The sequence below is a fragment of the Tenrec ecaudatus genome, chromosome 13 (assembly GCF_050624435.1).
Source record: "Tenrec ecaudatus isolate mTenEca1 chromosome 13, mTenEca1.hap1, whole genome shotgun sequence".
NCBI classification, from domain to species: domain Eukaryota; kingdom Metazoa; phylum Chordata; class Mammalia; order Afrosoricida; family Tenrecidae; genus Tenrec; species Tenrec ecaudatus.
Window position 1 is genome coordinate 62,377,106 of NC_134542.1, and position 21,948 is coordinate 62,399,053.

A 21,948-nucleotide genomic window follows, 5' to 3' on the forward strand; every position below is an offset into this window, starting at 1 on the left:
AGCGGTGGAACCTATAAGCTATGGCTGAGCACATGACTGCCCAAAGTTAAAAACTTCATTTTGGGTTATGACCAAGGTCAAAATTCTGGTTAATTCACTCAAAATTCCGGACAACTCCTGGAAAGCTTCTTGCATAGGGTGTTACAAGCCTCTCTTTTCTCCTGCCGAGCAGAATGTGGGAAGGCCGACAGCTGCAGGCCTCCAACTGAACCGTCCAGTAGCAAGTCGGTACTCTCAATGGGAGAGCTCGAGAAGAAAGCAGCCCAGGTCCCTGATGATGACGGAGTCACCAAACCCAGATGTCCACACAGCAAAGCGTTTGCAATCTTCCTCATTTGAAATGCACCATTCAGTGACACTAATCACATCCGCCACATTGTGACACTGCCATCACCATCACATGTTTACACCTTCTCCTGAAAGAAACTCAGTTTCCCTTCAACAAGAGCTCCCTCCCACTCCATCATGCCTCTCCCCCATGGCCCTAGTGCCACTATTAAGTACCTGCCTATTGTACGCATTTCAAAGAACGCACAGTTATTTCTGACTCCGCAATCCTGTGAATTTCTGAGACTGCACTCTCCACAGGAGTAGAAAGCCTAAACTTTCTCCCTTGAGACGACGGATGGTTTAGAACTGCTGATCAAGTAGTCAGCTGCTGAACTTGTTATCCACTATGCCACCGTACTCCCTGTTATACCTACAAGGAGACCATTTAATAGGGCTCATTCAAATTTATGCACTCACCAATAAAGCCAATTGAAGAATTCTGAAACTTTTCAATCAAAAATTGGTCTAATGTGTAATCAAGATGCATTGTAGTTACTGGTGACTAGAATGAAATTTGGAAATACAGGGGAAAGACTATATAATACCACCTGATGGAATTCTGCAAGACCAACAGTTATTCCGTGCAAATACCTATCTCAACAACAAAATCAATGACTATATGCATGTGGACCTCATCAGATGGAATACACAGAAATCAAAACAAGACCACATGCTGACTACTGTTAATAAATTATGTCAAATTGAAGCAGAATAAATTAAAAACAAATCCACAAGAGCCAAAATACAATTGTATAACCACCTGAATTTAAGGCCACCTTAAAAACAGATTTGATGCACTGAACACTGATAACCAGAGACCAGAGGAGTTGTGAAATTTCATCAAGAATTACATGAAGAAAGCAAAAGGTTACTAAAAGGACAGGGGGAAAAAGGGAAAGACTAAAGTGAATATCAAAAGAGACTTGAAATTTGTTCTTCAATACAGAGTAGCTAAAGCAAATGCAACTGGACAGAAACTCTAAAGATAGCTCAAGAAGGTGAAGTAAAGTTTTATAATGAAATGTGCGAAGACCTGAAGGTAGATAAACAAAGGGAAGGACAATGCTAAGCATACCTCAAGGTGAAATAACTGAAGAAAACTTCAAGCATTCGAACCTAGAGCGGCGATATTGAAGGATTCTATGGTTTAAATACTGAATGATGCAGGAAGCACCAAAAAAAGATGAAGGGAGACTGAGCAAATCAAGAGGATCAGATCTTTGGGACCATTTAAAGGACACCAGCAAACTTCCCAGGCCACCAAAACTCTGCATATCTGGAAAGCCACCAAGTATTGGAAAGATGCCACTGTGCAGAAGCAGGGTGTGCCCTTCCAACATTACAACATCGTGGTTGCTATTTCAGAATTGAAAATAATATGTTTTACAGCCAAACTAAACTCACTGCCATCGAGTCGATTCCAACTCATAGCGACTCTACAAAACAGAGTAGAGCTGTCTGTCCCTATGAGTTTCCAAGACTGTTCACTGTTTACCGGAGCAGAAAGTCTCATCTTTCTCCCCAGGGCAGTTGATGTTTTCAAACTACTGACCTTGTGACTGACTAGCAGACCAACCAGTAACCACTCCACCACAGGCATAAAGACTAACCTAGGAGTCCGGGTGGTGCAGTCGCTAGTGTTGGGGTGCTCAGCGCAAGGTCAGCAGTTGAAAACCACCAGCCACTCAGCGAGAGAAAAAAGCAGCTCCCCTAAAAAGTAATGACAGTCTCGGAACCCCCAACCCCGCCGGGCCGGTTCTCCCATTCTTATGGTAGCCGTGAGTTAGAATTGATTCAAAGGAAGTGAGTTTGGTTATCATATATATTATGATCTATAACTGAGATAGCAACCATATTGTTATCATTATATAAAAAAAAACAAAGAAAACCATTGTCTCATCCTAATAATGACTCAGACCTCACCTAATTCCTGTTCCTCATGCAGACAATTCATTCCAAACTAATTTAAATGGCTGACAACACAACATAATTTTAATTAAAAACTTAGCAAATTCTGTCAGAATAATATTCTATATAACTATTGCCAATGTGGTAATCAGTAGCTAACACTAATAAAAGTTAAATAAAGTTTTAAATTCAGTCACACTAGCCATATTCCAAGTCCTCCACAGCTGCGTGTGACTCGTGGCTACTGCATGTAGCAGCACTGATAGAGAACGGCTCCATTGGTAAGAGTGTTCTAGTGGACAGTGTGGGTCTCTAACAGTGTTAATCACTACTTATCTTTGCAAGCAAGACAGTCATCATCCAGCTTAGGGAAACTACTAAAAAGTACCTGTAAAATCGTACCGTAGTCACACAATACCCTAAAAGTGATCAATCAAGTTTACACAATGGTGAAGCATTATATACTCCATAGTATCTCCAGTTCAGAGAGAATGTTGGGTTTATTCACTTCCTGAGCAACTCTAATTGCGAAAATGATCAGGCAAATTTATTAACACAGGAACATGAAGAACTAAAAAGCAAATAAATGAAAACCATGTTGTCGTTGGGTGTCACTGGGTCAATCCCAACTCATAGAAACCCTGTGCACAACACGATGAAGCGCTGCCCAGTCCTGCGCCACCTTCACAATCGTTGATCTTGCCGAGCCCTTGTTGTGGCAGCCCCTGCGTCAACTGTGGAAGGTCTTCGCACCGATCCTCTTTACCAGCATGAAGTCCTTCTCCAGGCACTAACCCTTCTTGATAGCACACCAACGCTCTCGAGATGCAGCCGCATTACTCTTGCTTCTGAGGAGAATGCTAACTGTACTCCTCCCAGTGTCAATTGGTTTGTTCTCTGGCACTCCGTTCTTTGTCAACACCATGACGCAAAGACATCCGTTCCCACTCGCCTTCCGCAGTCATCGTCCAGCTTTCACATGTCTGTGAGGCAACTGGAAATACCATGGCAGGGGTCAGTCATGGCTTTATCCTCAAAGTAACATTGTTGCTTTAGAAAACTGAAAACAGAGCTTGTGCAGATTAGCCTAATGCAAATACATAATTTGATTCCTGACTGCTACTTTTCTACGAGCGTGGCTTGTGGATTCAAGCAAAGCAATTTTAGTATTTTCTCCATTTATCATATTGCTTATTGGTCCAGCGGTGAGAATTTTTGTTTTATGGTGAGTTGGAACCCATACTGAAAGCTGTAGTCTTCGGTTTTCATCAGTTAAGCATTTCAAGTCCTCTTCGTTTTCAGCAAGCCAGGTTCTATCATCTCGTATTGTAAGGTGCTAATCTTGCTTAAATCCTGATTTACTCATAGGCCTCAGGTAAAGGACTTTTAAAAAGTTTGGGGGGGGGATGAAATTAAGAGGTAATTAAATTTCTGCATACACATTGCAGCCCCTTACGCAGATCAGCTTTTCATATTATTGGCTCAGCATACAAATTAAATAAGTATGCTGAAAGAACACAACCATGATGCACACGCTTCCAGATTTTAAACCATTACCAAAAAAAACACCCCACGTCCAGCTTGTTGATTCTAACTCAAGCAATTCTATAGGACAGAAAGGCTGTATTGCCCATTCTCCCACAGCAAAGTGGGGTGTCAAAAACTTCAGTACTGTGGACAGGGTCAGGCCTAAGCTGAATTCATGAGCACCATGTCAGTTCTGACCCACAGCAATCTGACGGGACAGAGTAAATCTACCCTTTTGCATTTTGAGTTCTGGACTTTGAAAATCTTTACAGAATCAGACAGACTCATCTTTCTCCCATGGCACAACTGCCGAGTTTGAACTGATGACCCTGTGGTTAGCAGAAGTCGTAGCCCACAAAACTAGGAAAGCCAAGTACTACAGAAGGGGTGAGAGAGAGAACTGAAAACATAAGGAACAGACGAAAGTCTATGTAAGTGCCAGGTAACTATGGCTCCTTCAACCTGGCAGAAGACAGGTTTATTCTACAGGGAAACCGAACCAGGCTTCTGACTTAGACACCCAAGACAGAGGACACTGGATACAGAAGATACTACACTTAAAACAGGAAAGTGAAAGTGTACACAATGACGAAAAAACCTGCAGTCCCCACCCACGCCTATCAGCAAACAAATATTGGCCACCAAATGACACTCCTCTAGGAGCTCTCTCTGAAAGACACACAAGTGTTGACTGATGGCTTAATTGGGGAGGTGGGCCAACACTCCTGTGTCTGCAAAGTTCACAAGTCAAAAGCCATCAGTTTTCATTGCCTCATTCCTAATAAAACCAGTTAGCAGAGACCAATAGACATTTGACAAAAGCTTCAATCATAAAACAAATCACAGAAAAAGGAATTCTGAAGAAATAGAGAAAGTACAGTACAGAAGACAACTTCAAAAATATATTCTAATGGTTAATATTTACTGAGTACTTCCTATGTGTCTTATACTTTCTCATTTTACACTTTCACATAAGTACAAGTAAATTTTTTTCATCCACTTAATAAGTTTGTTTTTAAAAAACAAATTCTTTCTGTAAATTGGATAAGGATTTTACATGTCACCTTATCAATTTTGTATTAAACATTTTTAAAATCATTTTATTGGGGCATATACAACTCTTAACACAATCCATATATACATCAATTGAGTAAAGCATCCTTATACATTCGTTAATTCGCCTTCCGCTTGGGTTCCTGGAATCAGCTCATTTTCATTTTGCCCTCCCTCTCCCTCCCCGCTCCCCCCTCCCTCAAGAACCCTTAATAATTTATAAATTATTATTTTATTTTATCTTACAATGCCCAGCGTCTCCCTTCACCCACTTTCCTGTTGCCCATGCCCCAGAAAGGAGGTTATATGTAGATCCCAGAGATCGGTTCTCCCTTTCTACACCCCCTTCCCTCCCGGTATCGCCACTCTAACCGCTGGTCCTGAGGGGTTCATCTGTCCTAGATTCCCTGTTTCCAGATCCCAACTGTGTCACTGTGCATCCTCTGGTCTAACTAGGTTTGCAAGGTAGAATTGGTATCATGATAGTTGGGGGGAGGAATCATTTAAGAACTAGAGAAAGGTTGTGAGTTTCATTATTGCCACACTGAGCCCTGAATGATTCATATCCTCCCCACTACCCCTCTGCAAGGGATGTCCAGTTGTCTACAGATGGGCATTGGGTCCCCATCATGCACTCCTCTCATTCACAATGATTTTCCCCCCGCCTTTGTTGCTTGAAACCTGGTCCCCTCGGCCCTTCATGATCACACATGTTGGTGTGCTGCTTCCATGTGGACTTTGTTGCTTCTGGGCTAGATGGCTGCTTGTTCATTTTCAAGCCTTTAAGTCCCCAGATGCTATGTCTCTCAATAGCCAGGCACTAATCAGCCTTCTTCACCACACTTACTTATTCACACACATTCTTCTTCAGTGTTTATGTGGTAAGGTGATCACACAATGATCGTTTTTGTTCTTTGGTGTCTGCTACCTGATCCCTTCAACACCTCGTGTTCACTTAGGCTTGTGTGCTTCTCTGTGGGCTTTGTTGCTTCCGAGCTAGGTGGCCACTTGTTTGCCTTCAAACCTTTAAGACCCTAGACGCTATATCTTTTTGATAGCTGGGCACCATCAGCTTTCTTCACATTTGCTTATGCACACGTCTGTCTTCAGCGATCATGTCGGGAAGGTGGGTATCATGGAATGACCGTTTAGCTGAGCAAGGTGCTATTGTATTGATGGAGTGCGGGCGAGGAGGCCCAATGTTCACCTGCTATCCTACTACTGAACCTATAAATATATGCACATAGGTCTATTTCCCCCATAATCATACATATATTTACACATGTATGTAGGCTATGTATGCCCTTTTCCTCCACCTCCTCCATTCCCAATAATGTACCCTGCCCTCCTCTTGGGTTTCTCTTCTCCTGCTTGTGGATTACTATCTCCTTCTTCACTCAAGTTAACATCAGTCAGCCAACTAGCCTATTGCTTCATCCGCCCTCCTCTGCCACCAGCTCCTCTCCTCCTTGGTATCTTTCAAAGACTCTTCCCTTAGGTATAAGAGTCTTTTTCTCGTTTTTGTTTTTTCTCCTTATACTATTAGTTTCATACAGTATTTGCCCTCTGTGACTCACTAATGTTAAGCTAAGTATAATGCTCTCCAGGCCCCTCCACGCCATGAGGTGCTTCACGGGTCTATCAGTGTTTTGAGCAATGCACAGTACGTGTGTGTGTGTGTGTGCGTGTGTGTGTGTTCAAACGTTTCTTTATCCTTCTTCTACTGCGGGTGGTTTCGAAGGTTCCCATCTTCTCGCTACTGTGAGCAGGGCTGCTATGAACGTGGGTGTGCATGTCTGTTCATGCTATGACGCTTACTGCTTTGGGGTATACACTCAGAGGAGGAGCTGCTGGATCTTATGGACAGAAGTGAAAATTTTGATTAAAATATCTAGGTATGAAAGGATGTACACTGGTGCAGTTAGTAATTGGAAACACACAGAATCCAGGATAGAGGAACCCCTCAGGACCAGTGCTGAGAGTGGAGATACCGGAAGGGTGGAGGGAAGGTAGGGTAGAAAGGGGAAACTGATTACAAGGAACTACCTAAAACTCCCTCCCTGGGGGACGGACAACAGGAAAGTGGGTGAAGGGAGACGTTGGACAGTGTAAGACGACAAAATAATAATAATTTATGAATTATGAAGGGTTCATGAGGGAGTAGGGCAGCGAAGGAGGGTTAAAAATGATGAGCTTATACTAAGGGCTCAAGTAGAAAGTAAATGTTTTGAGAATGATGATACCAACAAATGTGCTTGACACAATAGATTGTGATAAGTTATATGAGTGCCCAATAAAATGATTTTTTTAAAGATATCTAGGTATGATATAATAGAACAGATATGTAGACCTAGATAATGTGACTTCAGTTTATGCTTTCTCATGAATCTTATAAAGAATGTGCTTCACCAAAATAAATATAAACATATATAAATACATACATACATATGATCTAAAAAAGGCTGCTATGCAGCCAACCGAGAATGAACCATTCCAATTACAGGGAAAGGTGGTATTTTCAAGAAAAATTTAAAAATTAAGGAACTGATAAATTGGCTGATGTGTCTAATCATTGTGAAGGAGATAGCTTTACAATTAATTCTGTCACAGTATGAGAGAGAAAAAAGGAATTTATTTACCCAATAGAAAATTATTATATAAAAAATATATTCATAGTATACTGAGTCACTCATCCAAAAACAATCTTGACATGCTAATTAATGTAAACATGGAATATTAATTTATCCCCCCAAATTGACATAACTAGGGAGATCAAAAGGGAGAGAAGGCAATTGAAACACTGCAATGGATGTCAATAGATACAATTAATATTTTAAAAGGGAAAAACTTTAAATTAGAGAAAGTCTAGAAACCATCTCTGAGGATTATGTCTACTGCTATATTCCATGAAGTTTCTAAACTTTTTCTTTGGTAATTATTTCTGCTTCTTATCGTCTCGGTAATATCAGGTATCTCAATGTTTTTAACCATTTAAGAGAAATAAAATTATTTAAATTTACATGTAAAATAAAGTTAAGGCTAAGGGTCAGAAAAAACAAGAACAGTGTATTGTTTCAACCTGTACAAATTTCTGTATGATTCAAAATAGTTATTATAAATAGCACTGCAACTATTTTGATTAGAATATAAAACAGCTTAAATGCTAGAAAATGATAACTTTCTAACGAGAACAGAATGTCAAGGAAACAGCAAAGGGTCCTAGCACAGCACAGCCCTTCAAGTTATATGGGTCAAGGTTCCTGGCACACTCTTGTTTTTCAGTTCCATTTCCCACTCCACTGTCTTCTAAAACTGCCTTTTTCACAGAAACAAGTACAAGCATCCCTAATTCACAGGAAAGTAGCAAGCTCCATGGAGATTAACATTCATTATTTTATGGAACTAAATGAAGATTTGTTATTTTATAGACCCAAAGATGACTGCTTTTAAAATGTTAGAGCTAACTCCTGGTATATTCAGAGATATTTTTAAAAATCAATATCAAGAAACAGATATTGTTTAAGAAAACAGTAATAGAAATTTAACCTAAAGAAAAATAATTAGCTGTGCAGAAATCACAATTAAGAATAAAAAGCTTTAAATAAAGCAAATTTGCTACCAAAAACATGAAATGCTATTTAAGAGCATACACAAATGTGGATCACACCAGAAAATAGGACCTTTCTTATTACAACTCTGGAGTCTCTGGATGGTGCAAATGGTTAGCACCCTCAGCTGTTAACCCAAAGGCTGGTGTTCAAGCCCACTCAGAGGCACCAAGGGGACTTCTTTCAAAATAGTAGCCAGTAAAAGCCCTACCCACCACAGCTGTACTCTGACACTCGCAGTAACCACGAGTTAGAACAGACTCCTAGGGAGTTTTTCCATTTTTTTTTTCAGTAATATAACTCTCATGTGAAAACTCACACCTAAGAGCTTACCTCTGGTGTCACCAGAGCTCCTTATTCCTGGAGCACTTATTCAATCGTACATTCATCAATATCTTACAGCTGTAGAAGAAAACCAATTCCAGATAGAAACAAAAATAATAAAATAACAGAACAGAAAAAGCCATGAACTTCTCCTCTCAGAATTACCTATAAAGAGTTATCAAAAAAGTCAAAGGCACAGAGAGAATCATTCTTACAACCCAAGAAACTAATATAACACAAGTCAAGCTTGTGAGGAAAGAAAGGAAATTTCTTTTTTTTTTTCTTCAATCATTTTATTGGGCGATCATACAACTCTTACCACAATCCATCCATCCATTGTGCCAATCACATTTGTACATATGTTGCCATCATCATTCTCAAAACTTTGCTTACTACCTGAGCCCTTGGTATCAGTTCCTCATTTTATCCCCTCCCCCATTTATTAAGTTATTATTATTTTGTCATATCTTATACCATCCGACATCACCCTTCCTTCACCTACTTCTCCGCTGTCCATCCCCCAGGGAGGAGGTTATATGTAGATCACTGTAATCTGTTCCCCCTTTCTCCCTCACCTTCTCTCCACCCTCCCGGTAACGCCATTCTCACCACTGGTCCTGAGGGGTTCATCTGTCCTGGATTCCCTGTGTTTCTAGTTCCTATCTGTACCAGTGTATATCCTGGCCGGATTTGTAAGGTAACGTTGGGATCATGATGGTTGGAGGGAGGAAGCACTCAAGAACTAGAGGAAAAGTGTATGTTTCATCATTGCTACACTTCACCCTGCAGCTCTTCTGCAAGGGGATGTCCAATTTCCCTCAGATGGGCCCTTGGTTTGCCACTCCGCACTCCCCCTCATTCACAATGCTATGGTTGTTTTTTAGAAGCACACCAGCCTGTCCCAACTCAATTACTGAGGCCAAAGCGGGTGCATAAGCAAATGTGGTAAAGAAAGCTGATGGTGCATGGCTGTCGAAATATATTAGAATCTGGGGTCCTATCAGCTGGAAGATAAACAAGGGGCCATCTAACTGAGAAACAACAAAGCCCACATGGAAGAAGCACACCAGCCTGTGAGATCACAAGGCGTTGAAGGGATCAGCTATCAGGTATCAAAGACAAAAAAAAAATTCCAAGTGAGAAAAGTAACCATGACAACAGTAACAAAAGCCACCATGTTTAAAATTCTTAGGATAAGCCCAACAGTAGATGGTAGGGATATAATCCATATTCACCACATTTTAATCAGCAATAGGTAACTCAACTGAATCAGCTCCAAAAGGTTTCTATCCTCTTCTCTATGTAAAAATCAAAATGAATATGTCTTATAAATTGAATAAATAGCCATATTCCTTTTAAAAGCAACCAAGCAACAAAATAAGCATTGCCTACATGTGTGTATGTGTGTGTGTGTATGTGTGTGTGTATGTGTGTATGTGTGTGTATGTGTGTGTATGTGTGTGTGTGTGTGTAAATCATTTTAAAACTTAAAGAATTACCCAGTAAGTTTTTTTAAGAGTAGATGCTTTACATTGGTTAACATGGAATTCGGGGATTATAAAAACAGCTTCTAAATTTTAAGCTACATTAACAAAGTTATCCCAAATTCTAGTTAGAGAACAATGCCTTTTCAGATCAACCATATAAAGCTATCTACCATAGATAGCAGTCCTCAGATTTGCTTCTTTAGGAAAAACTGAATCATTTCATATTTAACTTAAAAAATATTTCATGTAAGAATTCACTAAAGTCTATTCTAAAGCACACAATGCCATTTTCAGGATGAAAATGACTGTGGTCCTTAATTTTAATTCATATCCTATTTCACCAAGACACAAAGGAAAATTTGTGATGACAAATGAAGAATTATTTTTCACCCCACTGAAAAAGGCATGTTTTAAAATTAAAACCCATGAACAAATCTATCTACAAAATAATTCATTTTTTATATCAAACAGCTGCAGACCCTGTAATTGAAATAATGTGTCTAAGGTTACAAATGAAAAGTGTTAGGTATCATTCTTGAAGTGACAGATTAAGTTCTTAATCTAGTTACGGTAATAGCCATATTTGTAGTTTAACATAAATTAAGACTGTAATTATATTTGTGACTATTTTAAACAAAATAACAAATTCCTTTGTACCTGCGAATGTAATTTATAGCAAAGCCACGTTCATTTTCCAAACCAATCTATTTCACACTGCAGAAGTACTCTGGTATAATGTAATTCTTGTTGTAGAATTTTGAAAGAGTAGATTCACTAAAAGCACAGAAGAGGTTTGAAGATAAATGAAGATGCTATTCATTCAAGGGTAATTTCATCTTAGAACTATATGAAAGATGTTTCACTCACACAGGGTAGTGTATGGCCTCAGATTTAAGTGTATTTTCAGCTCAAATATAATGCTACTAGATTGATTATGTTGATATTATATATCTAATAATGAAGAATTCTAGCCTTTTTCCATTTAAAAAATACTGCCACTTGTTTTCATCTTACTGCTATGTCTTCATTGTTCTGCTTAACAACAACAAATTTAAAGTTCCCGCTTGATATTTACTTTTTAAACAAAGAAATAGTACCCTGCACCCTCTGCCTGAAACATTAGCCTATAGTTTCTGCGAACTATAAGAGTGGATTTTTGCTATGTTAAATAGATATTTATATTAGTAAACCTTTACATTGCTTCTGTACGTTACATTAATATATTTATTTCCTTAATTACTAAAAATGACAATCCTAATAGCCACTTAAATTCTGAGTATAGCTCATTCCTGACCAGACTTTAAATGTACTATATTTAAAGTACTGTCGGGTAAGCATTGGACAAAGGTCAGCAGTTCAAACCTACTAGCAAGAGAAGGATGAAGCAAGCGCTCCTGCTCCTCGGAAACCCGCCGCGAGCGGGCTGCTCGGAGTTGACAATCGACTCAATGGAAGTAGGGTGGGTTTTTTTTCTCTCACATATACCATATCACTTCTATGTTGAGCAGTTAATATTAATATCGAGAATTTTAAAATTTTCTAAAATTGTTTTTATAAAGATCATGTCTCATGTAATTACATATTTCGTAAGATCACATTTGACACATTTAAATCATTCCATGTTATATTCATACATGACAAAATGTTCTAATGCTTCTGATATATAAAAGGTGTTAGTATAGGCTCATTAATCTGAAGAATTGGTGTCAACGAAGCACCTTCACCCTCCATGTTGCTAGTTTTCATTCATTTAGAACACTGAAAAAGGATTGTATAAGTCCTTTGGTGACTAAATTCTCTCTACCCCTTAGTTTGCCCTCTTTAATCCAGACTTTGAGCGGAAAGACAGAAGCCTCATTCTGCAAACAATGATAAAAGTGGGAGGAAGGCACACGCTTGAAAAGACTAACATTTTAGTTTGGAAACTGATTGTGGTAGCTATTGTACAACACTGCTTGATGTGACTGAACTGTGGAATGGTATGATTTCTGGATTATCTCCTAATAAAATGGTTTGGGGAAGAGAAAGACTAATATTTCACACCCCTCTGGAACTTTTAAAAAACGGTATCAATATTTTAAATGCTTTTCATAATATAGTATTCTATTAAGTCTATTATAACCTAACCATTGGTATCATCTTACTCTTATATTTATCAGGTTTAAACTGACAGTTAAAAACTGCATACCATGAACAAAACAAAACAAAAACAAAAGCGCATCCAACCAGAGTGAGAATTCACTCCCGGGAGCCCTGGGCTCTGAGTGACCAGACAGGTGCTCAGAGGCTCTTTGCATGCTCACTTTCTCAATAGAGCAACGGACCAGCAGTCCCAAAGAAAAGAGATCCCACCTCCTGCTCATCCTCAATCACTGCATTAAGATAGTATCAATTGACCACTGATTACTACGTCCACCTAAAAAGCCTCACTTGCTAAAAGGAAAAGGCAAGGGACAGCTAAAAAGTACGTATCAGATTTGACATCTTAGTATTCCTGACCCACCATTAATAAGGCTTATAAGAACACTGACTTTTTTTAAACAGTGCGATACGATTAACCAAAAGTAAATGGTTAGCTTTTAGAGATGAGGTATTTGTCCACAAAGGGTAAGGCAATATGCAATTAATCAATGGAATACGGACATTTCTCTTAACCTGAGGTTAATGTTATTCTTAAAGGAAGATTCCTTTCGCTTATCCAAATAAAACTCACTGCCATTGGGTCGATTCCAACTCAGAGAGACTTTAAATATGGTTTCCAACACTGTCAACGTTTATGGTAAACCTGTATGGGGCAGATTTTCATCTTTTTCCCAAAGAGCAGCTGGTAGGTTTGAAACACCAACCTGGTGGCTAACAGACCCACAGTAGGACTCCTTTGATAGCATATTAATCATCATCATCAATTTGAGCCACATGCAGTATTCAAATTTTATCATATTTAGATAGTCATACATAAAAGGAAATTTTTCAACTAGCTACATGCAAACTAAGGTAATCAATTCTACAACTTATTGGAAACATTGTATTTTATAGAGACGTTCACATAGGTGGTCAAAATTAGGCATCAACCCAGCACTCATTAGCATCCTTTTTAGTGCTTTCGCTTTTCAAAAGAAATGTCCCACTTATTACCAGTATGCTCCTCGCAGTAGCCCCTGATGCAGCTCAGACTGGGGTTCGGAGTGCTTACGCTCCAGCTCCGCCAGGTCCTAGTCGCGTAACTGCATCAACTGCTGAGCCTCTCACTGCCTTAATGCCGCAGCGGTAAGCGGGACTACAGGATCGACCTCTGACAGCTAAAGCACGTATGACAAGGCCTGGCACCCAGACTAAGTGAGGTGTAAGGTTTAGCTACACTACATTGGGTTTTTTTGTTGTTTTTTGTGGGATTTTTTAATCATTTTATTGGGGGCTCGTACAATTCTTATCATAATCCATACATACATCCATCGTGTCAAGAACATATGTACATTTGTTGCCATTATCATTCTCAAAACATTTGCCTTCTACTTGAGCCCTTAATATCTGCTGCTCATTTTCCCCCTCCTTTCCCACTCCCCACTACAACTATATTGTTTTTATCAACATTCTCTGTCACTCACTGCCATGGTGTCTATTTCAACTCACAGCAACCCTGTAAGACAGGGTAGAACTTCCCCAGTGGGTTTCTGGAGACTGTAACTCTTTACAGGAGTAGACAGTTCTGTCTTTCTCCCACAGAACAGCTTGGTGGTTTCCAACTGCTGACCTCTCAGCAGTCCAAAGCATAACTCACTATACCACCTGGACTCCAGCATTCTCTGCAGCATGACAATTAAAATAGTGCTTGCCCATACAGCTGTTGGGACAAGTGAATGAGTTCATAAGAATCAAATGCTCAGTACAGTGCCTAACATGAAGTAGGAATGCCACCAATGCTACTGTTTTCTGTGTATCTTTAAACAGAAAATATGTGGGCTATTTGACCTTGGGCAGGACCTCTCTGAGTTTCAATTTCCCATCATTAACATGAGACTAATCACAGCACCAAACTAGGGTTATCTCCCTTATTCACAATGATAAAGAAAGGCCAAAGAAGAATTGATGACACCTTTGAATACTGGTGTTGGCAAAGGGTATTAAATAGGCCATGGACTGTCAGAAAAATAATCAAATTCGTCTTGGAAGAAGTACAGTCAGAATGCTTCTGAAAAGCAAGGCTGGTGAGATTTCACCTAATGAAACATATCACAAAGAAAGATCAATCCCTAGAAAAGGACACAAGCTTGGTAAAGTAGGTCAGTGGAAAGAAGCGGCTACCATAATGGGTGCAAACACAGACCTGAGGGTTAAGGGTGATGCAGGACCAGGGGATGCTATGGGCAGGAACTGGCTGGCGGGCACCTAACAACAACACAGTCAGGCTGTGGTAAGGACTGCTTGAGATCCCAGCTCTCAGCCTGGTAGCTACCTGATAGTCCATATACAAGTTCTCCATCTATCAGTACATAAAAGTATTTCATGAGTATTAAATTTTGAAGACCACTTTACTTAGGACTTTATACATCAAACTACTTTCAATTACTTTTGACATTTTTAGGCATTATTATGCCTGAGGACTTCCTTTATTTGTGTTCACCCTAGTTAGGCCTATGTGTTAAAAGTCAAGAAGGTAGTAATCGTAATACTCAACATTGATGGGAAATTCTCAGTAAGCCTTTTCTAAGTGCTTTCCTAAGAGGATACATCAAAAAGTATGCCAGCAAGTTAAAAAGCATTGCCACTAAGTTCCAGTTCATTCGTGCATGGGTTTACGCCAAGAAAACGTGTTTAACCATGTCTGTCATAAGCAGATGGCTGCAGACAAATTTTCCCAATAATACACTTCTCTAAATCTTGTTAAAATCTAAGTCTTCTCTCTCTCTCTCTCTCTCTCTCTCTCTCTCTCTCTCTCTCTCTCACACACACACACACACACACACACACATACACGGTTCAATCAAAACAGTAGTGTCCAAGGAGATCTAGTGGGCCAGTCACATTTAGGCCAGAGAAGCCAGTTCAGAAAGTTTTTTACAGTAATTCCAAAAAGATAACCTGGAGGAAGGGGAGACTCCACAGGGATAATCTTAGTAGATTTTCTCAAAAGACACAACATATACAATCATGATTTGCAGCAATCTGAGGATAAGTAATCATAGAAAGGAAAACATCAAAATGTGAAGCTATTGTTTGTAAACATATCATCCACCTAGGTCTACATTTCTAAGGCAGAGTTTCCATCTCTCTAACACTTCCCCCCAGAGAATTATGCGCTCTTTGATTTAGGCCACATCAAAATAGTCATTTTGGCAACCTTCAGAACTCAAGTCGTGTTCTCTTGAACATGTTCTTGAGTCATATTCTTTGCGCTTAGGTAACAAAATAAAATCTGAAGGAGCAAGATCAGGGGTATATGGTAAATGGGGCTGGGCGTCCAGAGAAATTCTCACAGAAACAGCCCTCCCACGGTGCCCTTAAATAACGAGCAGGAGGGTGCACTGACATGATGCAAAATAGATTTCCCATCACAATTTCCCTGGCCTTTTTCTCACCGATAGCTTTCCATTTCTTAAAGCTTCTTCATAAGCCCCTCAGACTCTCCTCCTTAAGAAAATCTGCCAAGTTTACCCCTTTGTAATACCAAAAAAAAACACCACACACAGTTACTGTAACCTACTGAGAGAGCCTCTTTTCCTTGAACTGAAGTAGCCCAGCAGCAGATCCCTCAGAGGCCGCTATTTTGATAGGGCTTTCTTTTGAAGACAAGTACGTTACTGAGAATTTGTCTGCAGACGTCCACTGATGGCAGAGACACGTTGGAACCTGTATTGGCTGGAATAAACCCCTGCAGGTATGAACTGAAACCCAAGCAGCGGTGTTTCTTTCCCACTTCCCCTCATACTTATGGGAAACCCGGTTTATATTTAGGAGGCAAGAGAGAGTAGTAGCATAAAATTATCAAAGTCCTTTTCCTAATTAATATAAACTCAAGTCTTCCAAACTGCTGAAAGTACTACAGGGATGGGAAATTTTGCTTTTCTTTCTCTAAATATGACAGAATTAGAAAAAGTTCCTGGAACCCTGGTGACGCTGTGAGACAGGCGCTGGGCAACTAAGCACAACGATGTTCAAACCCACCAGTCACGCCATGGAAGAAGAGGAGGTGGTCTGCGCCCATAAAAACTTACATTACTGGAAAACATATAGAGCTCCAGTGAGCCCGAATCTACCCTGTGTTGGTGGGTTTGGTTTGTTTGTTTGTTTGTTATTTATCTGCACATATATGTTTATAAGCAAATGAAAAGGTCATGAGAAACAGAGAGCATGCTATACTAACATTTCACTATATTCAACAAACAAGATTATTTTATGAGCGGGAACACATCGCAGGTAATGCCAATATTTTTTGGATAAGAAAAGGAAAGTAAATCGAAGGAGAAATGGCCAGAGGAAAAATTGACCATATATACTCAAGTATCAGCCAAGGCACCTATTTTTACCATAAAAGCTGCATTAAAAATGTGCTGAAAAACTCGGTTTATAAACAAGTATATACAGTACTTTCCTTAAACTGAATAAATCTTCAATCAAAAAGAAAATCTTATCACTTAGTTTCAGGAGTACAATAAATAGCAAGTCTATGTGGTAAATAGAATTTAAATTTCCTGATAGCTTAACTGGCAGACTATTAAAATATCTGATATTTGGTATCTGGTATCTTCTAGAAAATATACAGTTTATGGATACCTGTCACATTGTTTTGATCAATTTTATACATCAAAAGTAAGGTCTTCCTCTGATTCTTCTAAATGGATACTGGTCTTCTATACAGAAGAAAATTACTCCATAAAGTTTATATCAGATAGCTAGAAAAGTCACATTTATAGTCATGGCTACTATCAGCTGTCAAGCCAAATAATATTGAAGAAAACCAAGAATTTTTAATATATGCTGGTTAATTTATCATCTAAGTGACATATATAGGATAACAAAAACATTGAAATGGTTAAGCAAAATGCTACATTTTAGAAGGTTCCTTTTCTGGCTTTATTTTTAATTTCAACCACAGTTTGAGATGAGAAAGTAAATTAACAGGAACCATCAACAAAATATGCACTCAGATAGAGATCAACTACGTAGCAAAAAGGGGTTTTTCTTTCCTTACAGATTATTTCAAGCATTTGTGTGTGTTTATATATATTACATATTTATATGTAGTATATTATATTTTACATTATATCTTATTATAAGTAGTTCATGAAAACAGAGAATTAAAAGAGATCATGGGATTTTTCCACAGGCCTTTGTAGCCCGTGTGTGAATGTGTGTCTGTATGTATGTGTGTTTTCGGCAATGGTATGCTGATATATCGGTTTGCACTGAGAACAAATTGAACTATCTTTTTTAGGGTTTCTCAGTTTCCACACTAATGGTGCATGGGGCTGGAAAATTATTTGCGGTGCAGGGGGTTGTTCTGCACTTTGCAGGATATTTAAGAGCATCACTGGTCTCTACACATTAGATGTCAGTAACACCCAAATGCCAACTGTCTGACTATGGAAAACGTCTCTAAATACAGCCAAATATTCCCTAGGAGATAAACCTTACCTCTTGGTAAGAACCACTGTCTATTCATACCTAAAATCGGGAGAATCACTTCAATTATACTTTGATACTATCTTTCAGTTTAGGGGTTCTTCACAGGGTGCCCCAGATGGCTGTAGGAGGGAGACCAGTAACCTTCATGAAAAAGATTGGTTTTCATTTGTGTGTGTACTAGAAAGTTTTCTATAGCTTTCGCCAGATCTGAAAGAGGTACCCCAAAAACGCCAATTTTAAAAAGGGTTAGGAAAAGTGATACAATGAAAATAATCGGTGTCTTGAAGCTGTCTTTTCAAAGATATGAAGATTTAAAGCACCACTTAATACTCAGCAACAAATTTATTTGTGTTGTCGGTTATCGGGCAAGCTTGCTTTCAGGACACCTATAAACCATTCATTCACAGACATTTCTAAGGATATACTATAGCCAGACACTGTGCTATTAATATTTCAAGGCTAAACTTAAATTCTATCTCCTTCATAAAAAGAGAAGTATTACCAGCAGAAGTATAAATACCCCAATTATTGCATATGAAGGGGATTCAAAACATTTGTGGAAAAATGGAGCTAAAAGATGAGGGTATTTTCCCACGAATTTTCAGAAGCCCTCTATTTCTGCCTATCAGAAGAAAACCCATTTCTTTCCATCTTTTCCTACCTTTCCTGGCTTAAACGAACTAAGCATGTACTAATGGCGTACTATGTTTCAGACACTGTGATTAAGCCCAGAGAATATCAACTTGAATTGCTAAAATACAGGCCTAACTTGCAGGTGCCTTGCGTGGTGCCTGCAGCACAAAGCCCACGCAGCAGTTTCTTCCTCCCTCCGTCCTCTGTCCTCGAGAAGCCCAGTCGCATCTCCAGTAAAATCCGGATCCTAACACTTCTCTTTAGCGTTCCCTTTTAGGCGTTCCATAGTACAATCCTCTTTGTGACTTAAATTCCAGCTAAGAACTCACAGCTACGTGTCTAAATAACTATATTCCATACTATAACCTACATAAACATTCTTTGGAGCAAGCATCACTAAATACCCTGTTCTTGCTACAGTACCATTTAGAGTTCAGAAGGCCACTGATCTTTTTCAATTATGTGGCTGTGATATACAACTTGAAGAGCTATTACATTCAATAAGTGTTTTGGTATAATAGACATTAATATAATCCATAAATATAAAAGGAGGGGCTATAGAAGATTTGCTTCCAAATTTACCAAAAGGATTAAGGCTAGAATGAGTAGAATGATGCATAAAACTACATCAAGAATAAATCTTTATAAATAAATTAGAAAATAACTGTGCTCATAAATGAGTCAGTACAACCCCAAATAATCAATACCATCGTACCTAGCCAAAAGCAAAACTGCTAATAAAGTATCTAGCACCGAAAAGTGATTTTTTTAATTAAATGAATAATGATGAGTTTTAGGCTTCTCTTATGTATTGACAACAATTAACTGAATGCTGCTACATAAAAATTACTTGTCGACCAAGAAGGAATGTGAATATTACAGATGATAGTAAATGACAGGGAAGCATTTAAATCTAGAGTATTGGACTTGCTGGAAGGAAAAAAATAATTATAATATCAAATGATTCAAATCACTTAGGGGTAAAAGAGCATTCCATTGTTTACATCTTTACCTGCACAGCCAGAGAAGCAGCATTATCAGAAAGCAAAATCTGCTCCTCTGTGGGAACACAATCAAAAGTCCAAGTCAATAGTGTGGCCACTAAACAAGTAGTCAAACATACCTAGGGTCTATTTACTTGTGGGAAGGGATTCTTGTGTGTTTGTTTTCTAAAGAGGGCAGAGACATTAAAAATAACAACTATGAAATCCTTTACCTATGTTTTTATACAATGACAATTTTGGTTAAGTGATCAGAGTATATACATAATAATGAAAGAGGATTACTTCCTCTAGTTAATCGTTCATCTCATTTTATCAGCACTGTGTAATGAGGATTGTTCATGTAAAAACAAATTCCCGTTCAAGTTTTCAAGAAATATTCCTCTCCTCATTAAAATTAAGTAAAACACTATCTGCTCAGAGCCCGTTAGTTAAAAGTCAAAGCATTCACAATCACATGACATCAGCGTGCAGTTACTACTGCACAGTGTGTCTAGATCTGTCACACAAAAGAAAGATGACAAGCTTGCTGCAATAAAAATTCCGTGCTTAGAAGACTGGGGCCGCGGCCTATTAGTCTTCATTACTTTGCAGTCTTCTGACAACTGTAGCAGGCTGCTGAGCCCCAAATGGGGTCCATAATGTGATCTGATGATATATGAAGAGCTGCTAAAGGGAGCCTGAACCGTCCTAGCCCATACATTTTAACAGTTCCTTTTTACGGAGAGCCCACTTTTCCATAGGACTTCAAATTTCTGCTGTCTCAGCTCGTGGTGCAGTAAATCTGCCGCCTGCGCTGGCAACCACATCATTTTACACTGCCCATAGCAGCCGATATAATGAGTCAATAATAGACTAAGGCCCTTACAGGCCATGAAGAGTTGGTTTACACTGGCAAGTTTAGATAAAGCCTCCTAGACAAATTATACAGGGGAACCCCTTCCTTATAATTTATGTGATCTTTGCAGTAAATTATATTACTGAAGGTTTTAAAAATAAATACCTTTTTATATTAGGCCATTTAAAATTGTGAATGAGCACCCACCTTTCAGTTGCTGATAGAGTGTAGCATTTTCAGGCCAGGGTTCCGCAGCTGTGGAAACAAGGCAGTGATAATTAGGCACAAAAGGCAAAAGCCTATCAATAAGCAGCCAAATTAATAATCCTGTTTTCCAAGGTTACTAATCATACTACCTCAGATTCCACAGTAACCTGTACCAGGCAACTGTTGTTTGACTTATTGTTTGGTGCTAGTTTGTTTCTTACAAGGAGGAGATGGTAGACATCTTGCACCATCAAAATTTTGAAATTTTTAATTAAACGGCCTATTTGCTATCATTCTCTTCGATTCCTTCAACATGCACCCAAGATGTTAAACATACATATTAAAAGTTACTAAATTTCCATCCATTACCCCCCAAAAAGTGAAAGTTCATGTTTTATTATAAACAAAATAAATTTTCAAATAGATGACACTGTACAAAAGAGTCAAACAGATCTATATCAGGTGTGCACCTTTCTTTATAAGATAGGAGTGTTTTAAAATAAAGAGGATTCCTTTTGTAGTCTATAACACTTCACTATCTTGACCACTCCACGTGAATAATTAAAGCAAAATAACATGATGAAATAGTAAGTGCCAACAACCTAAAATAAAGCTAGCTAACCAACTCATTTGCATCCAGTAGCTTCCAACTTGCAGTAACCTTGCAGAACGGAGTAGAACTGTGTCATGGGGCTTCTAAGGCTGTAATCTTACCCTCAGCAGGCTGCCCCTTCCTTCTCCCACAAAGCAGTGGTGGATTCAAACAGCTAACTTTCAGCTAGCAGATGAGTCCTTAACCACTGTGCCCCGGAGTTCAATGAAATAAAGCTGCTGTTGTTGCTGTTGCTATTGAGTTGGTTCTAGCTCATAACAACCCACACACAACAAATGAAACTCTTGTCAGGTATTACGCCTTCCTCAAAATTGTCATAACTGAGCCCATTATTACTAAGTTTATTTAAGCCTGAAGTCAGGCTTGACATTCACCCTTCAGTTTCTTATCTAGTTAAGACTCTAGATACCAAGCGAATATTAGTAATTTGTTAGTTATCAGAAAAAGTATGAGATTCAAATTTGTCTACAAACAGTACTTAAAAGGCAATGGCCGCACAGATAGAATATTTTTTAAAAGCACTAAACTCACTGCCATCAAGTCAATTCCAATTCATAATGATCCTGTAGTCTAGGGCAAAACTATCCCTTCTGGTTTCCAAAATTTTAAAACATTATAGGATTAAACAGCTTCATCTTTCTCCCAAGGAGCAACTGGTGGATTCAAACCCTGGACCTTGTGGTTAGCAGCTCAGTTTATATATAGCCCAAGAGAATATAATTTGTTGAATTCTCTGTAAAAACCATAAGACATAAGAATGGCCAATTCTTTTTTATTGGGGGTTTGTACAACTCTT

General features: G+C 38.8%; 1 protein-coding gene across 1 annotated transcript in view; it reads right to left on the reverse strand.

The window, feature by feature from the left end:
- The window catches only part of MTX2 (metaxin 2), an 84,991-nt gene that overhangs the window by 24,726 nt on the left and 38,317 nt on the right, over positions 1-21,948 (reverse strand). Inside the window, exons 2-3 of the mRNA XM_075529519.1 lie at positions 20,540-20,587; positions 19,506-19,552 (exon numbers count right to left, since the gene is read on the reverse strand). Coding sequence (XP_075385634.1) covers positions 19,506-19,552; positions 20,540-20,587 — 95 coding nt within the window. The remainder of the gene's footprint in view (positions 1-19,505; positions 19,553-20,539; positions 20,588-21,948) is intronic.